The sequence below is a fragment of the Seriola aureovittata genome, chromosome 22 (assembly GCF_021018895.1).
Source record: "Seriola aureovittata isolate HTS-2021-v1 ecotype China chromosome 22, ASM2101889v1, whole genome shotgun sequence".
In the NCBI taxonomy this organism is placed as follows: domain Eukaryota; kingdom Metazoa; phylum Chordata; class Actinopteri; order Carangiformes; family Carangidae; genus Seriola; species Seriola aureovittata.
In genome coordinates this window covers 18,287,803-18,302,097 of record NC_079385.1, presented here as the reverse complement: position 1 = coordinate 18,302,097, position 14,295 = coordinate 18,287,803, and the positions used below count along the sequence as shown (strand labels likewise).

Here is a 14,295-nt window from a genome sequence, read left to right as displayed (position 1 = left end):
CCGCTCCCATCAAGAAACCACGTTTGGCGGAAGAGAAAACGTATTAACAACTCCTTTAAATTTATGGATTTCTAAACAATTTGCAACTTATTCTTTTGTTGTATATAATTAAACCTGCCCTGAATAAAACAAAACAACTACTGAAACTAATACTTGTGTTTCATTCCAACAAAGCCACTGCAGTGCTCAACAACAACTGTGTCATCTTTCTTTGACGTGTTGTGTTTTGACGGGGTCAGACAGCGGTTAAATGTCAGGATGATACACAGGAAGTGAAGCGCTCACACTCTTCCTGGAGGGTGAGTTTCTGTAGCTCAGAGAGATAAATACTGGATTTATTTTAACTGCATATTAATATTGGTCCATATTTAACACATTCACTTATATATTTATTTACACATTCTTATTAGACTTTTTCATTTAGATACTGTGCGAATATTATTTTTCATATATACTTTATATATATCACTTTTTATTGCTGTTTTATATTCTAAGTGCTTCATTTTTTTAAAATTATATTATAATATAATTTTCCAGCTGCAATCAGCCCATGGAGATAATTGCTCTTTGATCTGACTTATTTTAATGTGGGTAAATAATCCGACCTCAGAGTCATTAAACAGACAAAACAGACACTTGTGGATGAATGAATACAGGGAGGAGAGGCTGCCACATCCTGTCGCTCTCTGTCAACTCTGAGCCACAAGTCAAGGCTAGGAACTCACCCCGCCCCAGTTGAGCGTCCTGGCGAGGTCATTTCCTGTTCCCAGAGGAAGAACAGCGACCGGGGGCTGGGGGTTCATCTGCAGCTCGTCTAGAGTAGACAAGATCCACCCCACCTACACACAGACATGTGATTTATCAGTAGAAGCACAAACAACAACCAAAAAGAAGATTTTTATATTTTAGTTTTTGTATTTTTTTAAATATTTTTGTCATCTTCATGTCAAATATACATTCACTGTGTGGTGGAAAAATCCACTAAAGCATCAGCCAGTGGCACAAATCTAACCCCCAGGAAAAATGAACATTTGCATTAAAGGGATAATCCAAAGATTTGGAAAGATGTGGGAGCCATTTATGGATTTCCTGAAAAAGAGATTTTTATATACGCAACTTTGGACAATTTGTACACCATCAGTAGTTTTCTGTATGTTTTCTACTGTTTACTTGAATAGTTGAATTATTAATCTATTAAATATAAATATGTGTGCTTATCTGCACATATATGCTGAACCTGCTTTTGTTGTTCTTTCAGGTTGCATCCCTGTTTATCCACAAACCATTTGTGTGAAATTTTGTCATAATTACTGTGTTGAGTGATGGCTACAAAGCGTTTTCTGAGGTCACTGTGACCTTGACCTTTGACCTTTGACCGCCAAAGTCTACTCAGTTCGTCCCTGAGTCCAAATGGAAATCTATGCCAAATCTGAAGGGATTCCCTTGAGGAGTTCACAAGGCCAAAATCATGCTGTGAGGTCACGGTGACCTTGACCTTTGACCTTTAGCCACCAAAATCTAATCAGTTCATCCTTGAGTCCTAGTGAATGTTTTAGCCTAATTTGAAGAAGTTCCATCGAGGCGTTACTGAGATATCACGTCCACGATATACGGACAACCTGAAAACGATATTCCTCCGGCTCTGAGTTTATGTAACACAGATAGAAGAGAATAGAGTCTCACCGTGCCGTCCCCTCCGCAGGCCAGGATCCTCAGATTTGGCACTTTACGATACAACTCCAACCTAAAGGATTCACACGCAGCAGAGAGAGAGAGAGAGAGAGAGAGAGAGAGAGAGAGAGAGAGAGAGAGAGAGAGAGAGAGAGAGAGAGAGAGAGAGAGAGAGAGAGAGAGAGAGAGAGAGAGAGAGGGAGAGAGAGAGAGAGAGAGAGAGAGAGAGAGGGAGAGAGAGAGAGAGAGAGAGAGAGAGGCTGGTTGTGGAATAAAAGCAGCTGATTGGTGTCGAGTGGGTGTAATTGGTCCAAGTTTCATGTAAAAGGCTCGGCCCATGGGCAGTGTGTGTTTGAATGAATAAAAGAGGATAATGACTAAAGCTGAACTGAGAAGATTCAGTATTTTCCCCCCGTCAGCAGCGGATTGTGAAATGAAGATTTAAGTAGAAGTTTTTTTATTCTTTACGCTCAAGAAAAACAATAACAAGCCCGACACTTTCCTCCTCTGACGGATACTTACGCCTCTCGCAGTCCGCCCTGTGACAGGTCGAACACCTGCCGCGGGTTCAAGATCCACATGAACATCTGTAACACCTTGGCACCCTGCAGACGGAGACGTGTAGAATAAAAGTTTATCATTAACAAGAAAACAACCTCGAACCCTTTGAGAAGTTCCTTGTTTTTCGCCTGTAATTGTCGTCAGTCATTCAAATCCATCCTGATGTTTTAATGATGATGAAGTTCTTCCGTGAACTCAGATCATCTGATAAAACTCAACCCGTTTGAACCGACATCTTCCTAATTAAATGTTCTGTCACTGGCAACTGGGAGGATTTTAATAACACGTGTAGGCTGTGATAAAAGAGTTTTATGTCATTTTAAATACATCACCTCCACAACATCCTGTTGAGATCCAGGCGGTGGAGGAGTAAATGAATAACAGATCTTCTTTTATTAAAATCTGATACTGTCATGATGCAACATGATGTTATCTCTTTTCGTGACGCAGTTGAATGCAGCGCATAATAAGTATTTGTGGAACTGACAGTAAAGAGTGAATATAAATTACATTTAAATAAAGCTAGCTTGTGTTCGCGGGTCCCGTGTCTTTATTAAAAGATGAAAAGGTTTGCTGACCTGGTTGCCTCCACTCTTGGGGTTGACGAAAACCAAGATGGGCTTCATGAGAGGAGAGGGGAGCGGCTTCAACATGAACGGACGCCATTTAGACTCCTAGGGAGCGAGACAGGAACACACGGAAGAAAATGGAGAACGCACAACGGTTCGGACGGGAAGAAAAAAGGAAATGGAAGAAAAATAAATGAATCTGAACCTTCGACAAAGACTCACGACAAATGTTCTCCGTCATGTTACTTACGTCCAGTCCCTTCTTGCTCGTCCTTCGTTTGAAAGATGTCCGCTTTTTTCTCCTGGCAGAGTTCTTAAGTGAGCTCTGGGGTACACACACACACACACACACACACACACACACACACACACACACACACACACACACACACACACACACACACACACACACACACACACATAGAGACAAAGTTCAGTGGTTAGTTCACTGTCACCGCATCCCTTGTGATGGTAATTAAAAGTGCAATGAAGCATGTGATGTGACTGAGGGATATGCGTGTGTGTGTGTGTGTGTGTGTGTGTGTGTGTGTGTGTGTCTGTGTGTGTGTGTGTGTCTGTGTGTGTGTGTGTCTGTGTTGACAGAGACACAGAGTTACCTCAGACAGATCAGACATGTGTCAGCTCATATCACATCATAACCAGTATCTCTCTCTCTCTCACACACACACAGACACACACACACACACAGACAGACACACAAACACACACACACACACACACACAGACACACACACACACACACACACACACACACACACACACACACACAGACGCACACACACACAGTTTTGACACTGGCTCTCTTTTAGGGTTTTATATTTAGATCCAACGAGTCATTTCACATTAATGTCACCAAATGACAGACAGTGAACTTCATCAACCAGTGGACCGACTGGTGAGTGTGTGTGTGTGTGTGTGTGTGTGTGTGTGTGTGTGTGTGTGTGTGTGCGTGTGTGTGTGAATGTGTGTGTACACCTGTGGTTTCCTGACTTTGATGATCCAGGACGGTGGGACTATGACTCCGGCGTGGGCCCCCAGTGAACACGGCTCCTCGATCTGGTGCAGCATGAAACACGTCACCTTGTTGTGGAACTGCAACAACAACAAAACCTCGTTACCGTTTTCCTCTTTATTGATCATGTGATCAAAGACACCTGAGCCACACCTGTAAACTCCGTCTTTTAAAGGCTCATTTCACCCAAATGACCTCAATTAAAGAAAAGAAAGAAAGTAGTTTTGGTTTTATTTGGTTTGTTTCTTCGGGGACTCGTTCTTCATTAGAAAGAAGTTGATGATGCTCTTTATATAAATCATGCAGGTGTATGTAAGTGAAAGTTTCAGTTTTATTTTGTTTTTTATTTTTTCAGAAATATATGATGGAAAACGTCCACATGCACATGTTCATAGGAATAATTCAGAAAATAGCTCCAATAAAAACTGAGAATCCACATCATTTTATTCAATGTTTTAGCAAAGTGTAAAATAATGTGAATAATGTTCAGAGCTACAGTGTAATAAAGTTTATTTCAATAAAGGAGAACAAATATGATCTGAGAGGTGTTTGTACAAAAAGCTAAAAAAGGGATTAAAAAGAGACGTGTTTCTATAGTTGGGGTTAAATTATGGAACAATGCTGATTTCAGTTTTACAATGTGTAATTCGGTTTTCATAAGAATGATCTGTAAAGCCGTTTTTAAAAAAATAATGTGTAATATCCTTTTGGTTCTTATAAGAAATGGTTTATAGAAATATTTCTGAGGGTTGAAGTGTGAATGAAGTGATAACTGATAAGAATGTAGACAGGCAGATAGAAGCATTAACTTTCAATACATAGACAGTTGACTATGTTTTCTTCTTTAGTTTTTTCCATATATATTGTTTATATTTACTGTATTACGTGTGATGACTGAATAAAAAGTTAAAAATAATTTAAAAATCATCCAAAGTTTTGTATTTAAGACAAACCGACCCTTTAAAGTTTCAGAAACTGTGATTATTAATATAATTTCTATCAACAAACAGCTCCAGAATAACATTTATTATTAACTCTGGTGCTTTGCTTTAGTGCCGTTCTCCATCCTCCGGCTGCCGCCCTCAGACGGATGATTTATTTACTCAAGGTTTGTTTCTTTTCATTTATTCAAAGAATTTTTAGGGATGTTTATATGCGAATGGAGAATCAGCAGCAGAGAGGTGATGAGACATTTCTACACTCTTCATCAGTGTGTGTGTGTTTTAAATGAGACGCGTGGATGTGGAAATAACATTAACAACAAATAATAATACTGGTTCGTTTTAGGTTTATGTTCGTTTCTTTTTTTAAATGTCTGAAAAATGAGGCATTTTTAAAGCAGAAAAATAAGTAAAGCATGAAAATGTCAAAAGAATTTTGACTTTAGCAAATGAGAAAGAAGAAAATTGCAAATATATAAACTTCATTATTATAGCGCCACCTATCGCACAATTAGTGTAGTTTTTTTAGACGCATGATGAGACACAGATTCTTACGCATATATTCAATATGTCTGTCATATATTTACACTAAAATGTTCCTGATAATGATGTGTTCATTTTGCCATAATTTAATCCTGTAAATACCAGTTTTACTCTGCAGTGATTATTACAGAGGACGAGATACTTACAGCCTGTTTACACCAGGAACAGCTGATGGCGATGATTTCTTTACTGTGGAAGAACTTCTGTTGGAAACTCTGCAGAAACAAACAGAGATACCCCGAGGTCGTCTGTAGGAACACTAATAACTGAACAACATAACAGCGTGTGTGTGTGTCTGTGTGTGTGTGTGTGTGTGTGTGTGTGTGTGTGTGTGTGTGTGCGCGTTTACCTTTCCACACTGTCTACATTTGCCTTCTTGTCGTCGTCTGTGGACCCAGTGATGTCTCAGTATGTTCTGCTGCCAGAGAGAGAAACGCTGACGTCGTCTTTCTCTCACGGTGTAAATGTGATACACAATCATTCACATCTATACAGTCACACACATATTTACACAACCACCCCCAACACACACACACACACACACACACACACACACACACTTACATCTCTGAGGCATCGGGATCCTCCCTCTCTGAAGGTTGGCTTACACCGGAAGTTAATCTGAACAGAGAGACAAAAAATAAAGAAATAAACACTGAATTTTGGGACAAAACACCAAATAATATTAATACCAGGAACAGAATATGTAAAAACAATAAATAGGTATATAATATAGATTAAATAATAAGATAAAATAACATACAGTTATAATGTAGATAAAATACGTATCAGAGATTACCAAAGGCTAAGACAAAGAAAAGTGAATATTTACCAACTGCCACACATAAATAATCATTTACACTCATGTAATCCTAATAAAATGTTCCCACAGTGAAAAAAGTGCTGCAGACAAAAAACTCACTGTGCTTAAATTCAATCAATGCGAGTTAATTAGGACATAATTATTGACATAATTAGGACATGGCGACATTTAAAGGACATTTACATAATGAACATAATGTCTATATTTAATCAAAGTATAAAATTAACACTGAGTGCATCTCAATCATTAGGCCAAACAGTGTCAAATGAGACACAACTTCTGTCAAAATGTGTGTGTGTGTGTGTGTGTGTGTGTGTGTGTGTGTGTGTGTGTGTGTGTGTGTGTGTACCTTCTCTAGTTGCTCTATGCAGCCGGTGTGAACAACGATCTTACAGGCTGCGCATTTCCTCCTGGGGGCCGACTTCTTAAAGGAGAAAACAGACACAAACACAGAGGGCGGTGAGAGACATGAAATACACCAAAAACACACACACACACACACACACACACACACACACACACACACGCCCAAACATTTCACTTCTCTTCTCACTGAGTTGAAAAGCGCTCAGTGACATTTTACAGTTTCAGTTATTTTTTCTTCACCAAACGCGAGTCAAGGTGAAAAAAAAAATGTTGTCGCCTCTGAAAGCAACACACCGACCTGCTGAGGCTGATGGGAATGTTTTTGCAGGTATTTAGTCATGAAACAAAGTATTGGACAAATAAAGATTAATTCAAAGTTGTTACTTAAGAGGACATGAATGTCTGTGCAAAACTCTGTGGCAGTACATCCTGTACATGTCGTTATTTCACAGGAAGAGGGAACATTTTTAAGAAAAGATAAGATAAGAAAAGATAAGTTGGTTGTTGAGCTGTCATGTTCTCCAGGACCAGCTAAAAGCAAACATATTATTTCTGCTAATGAAAACGACAAGTATAAATCAGGGGTTGAAGACAGAGTTGAACTGATGGCTCGGAGATGCCTCGGTCATTTATCACACACTGTAACTGGCAATAAAAAATAATAGGCAAAACACTCAAGATGCCAAAGTGCTGTTTGCCCTCAATAAATAATATTTCCCAGCTGCCCTTGCTCTTCTTACAACAGCCCAACTACTCATTAAGTGTAATAATGTGGCAGCTGATATCGGAGCGGTCACTGGGTTCGCTCTTCACCGTCACAGTGAGCAGCTCTTAATGGCGCAGAAAGAAAACAGCAAACAAACACACACATTTTGAACAACAAATACATCAGACTGAGGAAGATCTTCCTTAAAGTCTGAGTTACGGGTTTTCTCCGTATCTCAGTGTCATACTTAAGAAATGACTTAAAGTCAGTAAAGACCTTAGTGACCAAACTAAGGGGAAAAACTTAAAGTACCTGTTTATTACCAGCAGCATGTCTGAGTTTATGTTGAGTGATGAAGAGGACGAACATCTCAACAAGAGTTCTCCACCATGGGAAGAGCTAATGCCGGCAAACAAACGGTCTCCATGGAAACTGTAGAATTCTACAGCTGTAAACTCTCTTTCACTGCTGCAAACGCCTCAACAAAGAGAAAGCTTTTAAAGAGATTCTGTGAAACAAGCTTAAGTAACTCCCTTCAACTTACTTCAACTTTTTAAGTGTAAGAAAACTGAAGCCCCAGTGGTTTTGTTGTTTGGCTCACTTCTTTACTTCCTCCAAACCCTTTTCAAAGTCGGCACAACAGCAGTGAGTGTGGACAGAGTGTCACAAAGTGGATTCACTGACCTCGCCTTTCCAAACTCATCAGAAACTCATCCAGTTCACGTTTACATGAAAAAGTGAAATTAGACTGAAACAAAACAGAAACAAAAGAAAAGATAAAATAAAAAACACATAACCTCCTAATCGGGACATACAACACTGAGCGCCTGTTTTCATTCCTTGACTTGTGCCAGGTGAGGGAAAGGAGGCAGGTGAGGCAGAATCCTGAATCTCTTCCAATCACATTCTTCTACAACCGATCACTTTCTCTTCTGGCTCACTCTCTCCGTTTCAGACGAGTTCTCCTCCTCAGAGTTTTAACCAGACGTCTCTGTTGGACTCAGTGTTTGTTCTCATGTATTCACCGAAGGTATATTGTACATTATTTGGAGGCAGGCCGGTTTCCCCTCCGTTTTTATTTGGGTTTGTTTCTCTCATAGTTTCAACATTTGATTTGAATCACAGAGATAATGTTGCTCTGTCAAAACTCTGTCATAACTGTCGTATCATTCACTTATTCCTCTTTTCTTTTCTTTTCTTTTTTTACCTACTGACACTTTAGTCTTTTGCCTCCGTCCCCGTTGAACCGCAGCAAGGACTTATAAACACATGTGACAGGCGGCGTTTCCTACAGTGCAGCTGCAGCCTTCGCGCTGCCAGGTTTCTTCCTCGATGACTAAGATTAAATCATCCGTATCCAGCTGAGAACAGGTAGGAATGTGCTTATTCATGTCGACCGTGACTTGTGGAAGCAACCTCAGATTCCAGCGAGGTCAGGCCTCCCTTTTAAGAAGGCACAACGCATCACCACGCTAATGGAACATTTATCTAATTAAATTCACAACAGAGAGAGAGAGAGAGAGAGAGAGAGAGAGAGAGATTATGGTGCATTTCTTTCTGCTGCAGCTCCGTCTTACTGGCAGCAGCCTCGCCGCGTTCTTTTACGCTCAGTGTAATTGCTCGATGGAAATGTACAGATATGTCATTATGTTATTGTCAGAATTAAAGGTTACTTCTCAGGCGGAGGAGTGAGGTCGGAGAAAAAGGTCTAAATCTGATTTTTCTTTTTTTTTTTTTAACGTGGCTCTGCGTGTTCGTGGTTAATTCACTGACTCTGTTTTCCGGGTAATTTCTTCTTCTGCTGCTGCTTTGTAGACATGGTTCATCTGAATGAGTGCGAGGCATCCTGTTTAAAATAACGCTAAATTACCAGAGGGGACAAAACACTCAGACCACCTGCTCTGTCCATGAGCCAGGATTTGTTCTGGTCGTGATACATGAAAGATAAAGCCGAGCATATTTCATGCATTTCATTTATTTTCAAATTCAAAAATAAAAGATTATATGTTTAATTTAATCCAACGTTAACTCTTCACATGCAGCGCTAAATTAAGATTAAACAGCATACGTTCTCTGTCTTCCCACTATGTTTTGATGAAGTCTGAAGCCGTTCAAGGATCTGGTCTGATATGATGATACAGTTTGATTATGTAGCTGTTAAATTTACCAGCTGTTAGATTCGTAAACAAACAGCTGGTTCAGTCAATCAATATATGAATGTATGTAACACTATGATAAAATATGAGTTTCAAAACGTCAAATCGCACCACAACATACATTCACTCTACACGTCACAAAAAAAACCACTAGAGCTTTGATAATTGTTTCATTATTATTATCATTACAATTATTACTAAGAAGAAATTACCAACTATTTGATGATTCCAGGTTCAAATGTGAGAATTCATCACTTTCCTTTCGTCTAAGATTATAGTATTTTGGAGTTTTGGACAAAACAAGATATTTAATAATGTCACCTTGTCTTCTTCTTACTGTTTGTTTTTTTTATATTTTGTTAACCAAATAATTAACTGACTGACACTAAAACACAACTACACATATATTCAGAATTCACAAATAAAGGTTCACTGTATTAACCCCTGGTAATCTGATCTCTCCTGTCACATAGGTTTTATGTCTGTTATCAGTTTTTATGCTGTTGTAGGAGCTAAATAATCAAATAAAATCCTATTATTAATTATTATTATTATTATTACAGGAAAATTGTAAAACATGATAAGAATAAAAATCTTTGGTGTTTGTATCCCTCTTCCACTCAGACTAGTTTCAGGTTACATCCCTGTTTATCGAGAGTCATATCAAATATTAGCCATGTTGTAGTGAAGTCTTGAGTAATGGCTAAAAAGTGTTGACCTTTGACCTTTGACCTTTGACCACCAAAATCTAATCACTTCTGAGTCCAATTGGACATTTGTGCCAAATTTTGTAGAAGTTCCATCAAGGCGTTACTGAGATACGGACGGACAACCTGAAAACAATATGGCCTCCAGCTCCGACTGTCGCCGTGTGGAGGAATAAAAAGTCACTTACATGTAAGAATTTGCTGCTTCTCAGTAAACCTCAGAAAACCTCTCACACACACACACACACACACACACACACACACAGGAGCGGTCAGTGTGTACACCACTCACTGCGGTCTTCAGCAGGCAGGTGTCCTCTCCGAGATAACACAGCTCTCCTGAACAACTGGTCTCCATCCACAGGTGATCCCCGTTCACGGCGTTCTCCTGCAGAGACGCAGACGAGAGGGAGAAAGAGGGAAATGATGATGATATAATGACTCACATTATCCTCGTGCGCCTCTCACTCAATATTATTTTCAGTCGCATTAAACTGCGACCATATGCGCATAAACACTCGGCAGTGGAAGCGGTCAACGAGTGTGTGGAGCACATAATTGCCACTGCTGAGTGGGTGGGTAATTTCACGGTGCATGTTAATTTAAGGTGCTAATCAAAACACTACAGGGGCCGTCTCAAGTGCAAACACACACCTACATCACACATATATATGCACATATAAACATTTAGATGTGTATGACTGCGTGCACACGCGTGTGTGTGTGTGTGTGTCGGTAGAAGGATGTCACTCAGTTCACTGCGCAGCTTTCAGAAAGTGTTGTTAGTCGTGTGTTATTATCAGTACACACAGTTTTTATTAAGAGATATTACATATGTGCACTAAAGCTGCACTGACTGATCAATTAATTAATAACTCAATCGACCTGCAGCGATTTTGATAATCGAATACATATTTTTTTTAAAGAAAATAAAAGCCTAAATATTTTACGGTCGAGGTAATTGCTGACTGATTTACTTCGCTACAGAAGTTAAATTATTGAAGAATATGATGAATTCTTGTCTTGAGTAATGGCTAAAGAGTGTTGACCTTTGACCTTTGACCTTTGACCACCAAAATCATGTAGTCCAAGTGAATGTTTGTGCCAAAGTTGAAGAAACTCTCTCGAGGTGTTGCGGAGGTTTTCAGACAACTTGAAAACATGATGCCAAAAACAAAAGACGTGAAACCTGAAAATAAACGATCAGGAAACTTTTGTGTTTTAAATTAATTTGTGTCTTAGTTAGTCGAGTTTCATTTTTCCACCAACGAGCCTCAGTGTTCATAAGAGTAAAGCCTTATGTAATGTAGATGCTCCTAGCCTCCTACGAGTGGGCAGGAGTCACTCGTTAATCTACTGTCGTCTCCAAGAGCGTCGTCACGGCGCTTTTCAGAAACACCTCTTAAGCATAAGATGGATTTTACGGTCATCTTCGCCTTAAGATGCTTTAGGGAAACGAGGCTCTGGACTGTGCGAAGAGGCGCCAAAGCTAATCTTTCTCTCTCTTTCTCTCAGACGTTAAATCATGAGCGAAACTGCCGCTGCTCCAGAAATCAATCAGCGATGTTAAATCATCGTTTGTATATGTTTGCAGTCCTGAGGAAAATATAAAAAGCAGAGTAAAAGGAGCCATAAAGCCTCAGTAAATCAAACACTTAGAGTATGATAATGAGTGATTAAGTAAAATGATTATATGAGTGTGTGTGTGTGTGTGTGTGTGTGTCATGCGGAGCGCTAAAGGCCAGCGATGACGTGGTGGGAGCGTCCCTGCAGTCAGAGCCAGAGGGGAATCTCAGATGTGTCGATTTATCACCTTCCAATTAACAATACAGCACGTTTTATTTACTACTCCTCACTGACGCACCGTTTACTGAGCCCCTGGATGTTCAGTCCGACAGACCAGAACCTTGAAACGAGGAGTTCGCTGACATCTGTGTTACTTCTTGATTAGACGCAGTTTAGCTCCGTTTTCAGAGACTTCGGAGGCTGTGTTTTCTGCCTTGGTTGTTTTCTTTTCTGAGGTGTGTTTTAAGTTGAAAATACTCTCATTATACTAAAGCTGAAACCCTCCCTCTGTCACAGTCATTCTTTTCTTGTTGAATCAGATAAAAATAGCCGCCTGCCTTTCTTCTGTGAAATCCGTTGTAAACAATGTAAAGTTGGCAGGAGTTTTTTTTCTTCCTTTTTTTCCTGCCCGCCCCCGTTTCAGAAACATCATTACAGAGTAAAGTCAGACCCGACAGGATCTTTCCAGTGGAGTTTCTGAAAACAATTTGATGGAATTTGCCAATGTTTGGTTTTAGTTTCATATCAAATCTAGTTATTGATTATTTCTTACATCTAACAAGATCTTACATCTAGATCTTACAAAGTGAAAACAGACCAGAACAGTTCGGTTCAGGTGCAAAGGCCAAGATATTCGTCTTGTTTTCCCATTAATAATTTAATTTTCCCTGCTGCAGTTTCACGTATATGACCACATACGACCGTGGTGGACCAGCGACGGAGACAGACGATGGTTGTAAATAGAACTTTTGGATATTTAGTGACAGAGACGCATTATTTGTGATGATGATTTAGTTTTATCCATGAAAGAGTGATAGAAAGAAAGAGAGACAGAGAGAGAGAGAGAGAGAGAGAAGCGCCAAAGCGAGTTTATACGTGATCATTAACGGTGATTGAAGATGGAGGCGGATGAATTGGTTTAGGAAAGAAACAGCACTGGGTTTCATCTCTTTCTCTGTGATTCCTGTCGACGCACTTTTTCGTTGCTTTGAGCTCTGTTTTTTGTTGAGGGTCAGATTTAACTTGGTCGTGATTTTACCTCCTTTTTGCAAATTTTGAAAAAATGGAGCCAATAGAAACCATTAAAGTAAACAAGAATGTCTTAACTTTCTGAACTGGAGGTGATAAAAAGATTTTAAGATTATTATTTTGTGAAGGAAAAGTCGCTGAGTACAAAAGTTTCTCCCCTTTCCCTTGATTTGACCTTTTTCTGATGAAATGTGGGCGTTCTGCATCATTGCACACGCTTGTGAATAATGCAGGGATTCATTTCTGTCATCACAGACTGCCTGAGATATCAGTTTGGAGAGCTGCGGCTGAAATGGACTAACATAAATTTTGGATGTGTTTGTCAGGTGAAAAAATAAAAAAATAAAAAGTTTTGCTTTGTCTGTTGCTCCAGAACATTCTGCAGAGCGCTTTCCAGATCATCCTGACATTTCCTTAAGCATTGGCCCTTTGTGTCATCTCAAAAACATAAATTGTTTTTGAAATGGCTCTCTTAGCTCTGTGAGGCATTTTCCAAAATGAAATCCATTAAACTCTGCAAAATAGTCACATCCCATAAAGTCCTGACACGTAAAACTTTCTTTCAACGACATTTACTAGTAATGATCAACAACCCAAAGGAAGATTGCTTCTTCTCATTTCCACATGAACATACGGCCGTTCAAACCAGTCTGCTGACAAATCTGTTGGCATGAAAATCCAAATGTCATTGAGTGACTCAGCCGAACAGAATGAGGACAACAGAGACTGTGTGTTTGTGCAGTATGTGAACCGTTATGAGTGTATACATTATGTAGATTTCAGCTCTTTTAAAAGGTCCCGAATCGTCTAAAGGTCTCTGTCCATGTGTTGTTTGATTATAGATCAGCTCTAGCTTCTATATTAACACTGTGAAAGTATCAAAGCCTCAGTCCACAGAGAAATGCACACAGCCTGTATTCAGAAACTGAGCCTTAAAACCAGCCGTCAGCACTTCCTGTAACTTTGTGATGTCACAACAAAGCAGTCACCAAGCCCCGCCCACCTGGACCCACCATCCAAACCTTGCAGGATTTAGTTTCTCTTCTTTACCTGAAATCTGCTGTATCTTTATTTGACCTCTCTGAAAACAGTCAGCCAATCAGAAGAGAGGCTCAGAGCCTCCTCTCTTCTGATTGGCTCATTGACCTGTTGTTACTAGAGCTCCAGAGAGAAGCCTGAGAGAGGAGATGTAAAACTACACTGAGATGGTTTTTGGTTCTTAAACCCACAAATTTACCTTCTTATGGATCAATACTTCAAAATAAAAGACAGGAGAAAAGGAAAGAGTATAGGAGAATCTAAATATTAATAGAAGAAACAAACACAATTATTCATGCACAGTTATATAACATGAGCGTATGTCTGACCGTCCAGTCCACGCAGGTCCGCAGTTCCTTGTTGGGGC

General features: G+C 39.6%; 1 protein-coding gene across 6 annotated transcripts in view; it reads right to left on the bottom strand.

Moving 5' to 3' along the window:
• Nucleotides 1–14,295, bottom strand: part of dgki (diacylglycerol kinase, iota) — a 73,300-nt gene that overhangs the window by 24,993 nt on the left and 34,012 nt on the right. For 3 of the 6 annotated variants that reach the window (XM_056367742.1, XM_056367745.1, XM_056367746.1), the window contains exons 2-13: nt 14,258–14,295; nt 10,369–10,464; nt 6,491–6,565; nt 5,883–5,939; nt 5,668–5,736; nt 5,465–5,533; nt 3,798–3,914; nt 3,052–3,126; nt 2,811–2,906; nt 2,194–2,276; nt 1,684–1,744; nt 726–839 (exon numbers count right to left, since the gene is read on the bottom strand). The exon at nt 14,258–14,295 is cut by the window's right edge and continues 71 nt beyond it. In XM_056367742.1, coding sequence (XP_056223717.1) covers nt 726–839; nt 1,684–1,744; nt 2,194–2,276; nt 2,811–2,906; nt 3,052–3,126; nt 3,798–3,914; nt 5,465–5,533; nt 5,668–5,736; nt 5,883–5,939; nt 6,491–6,565; nt 10,369–10,464; nt 14,258–14,295 — 950 coding nt within the window. The remainder of the gene's footprint in view (nt 1–725; nt 840–1,683; nt 1,745–2,193; nt 2,277–2,810; nt 2,907–3,051; nt 3,127–3,797; nt 3,915–5,464; nt 5,534–5,667; nt 5,737–5,882; nt 5,940–6,490; nt 6,566–10,368; nt 10,465–14,257) is intronic. The other 3 variants (XM_056367743.1, XM_056367747.1, XM_056367744.1) reach the window with 2 other exon arrangements.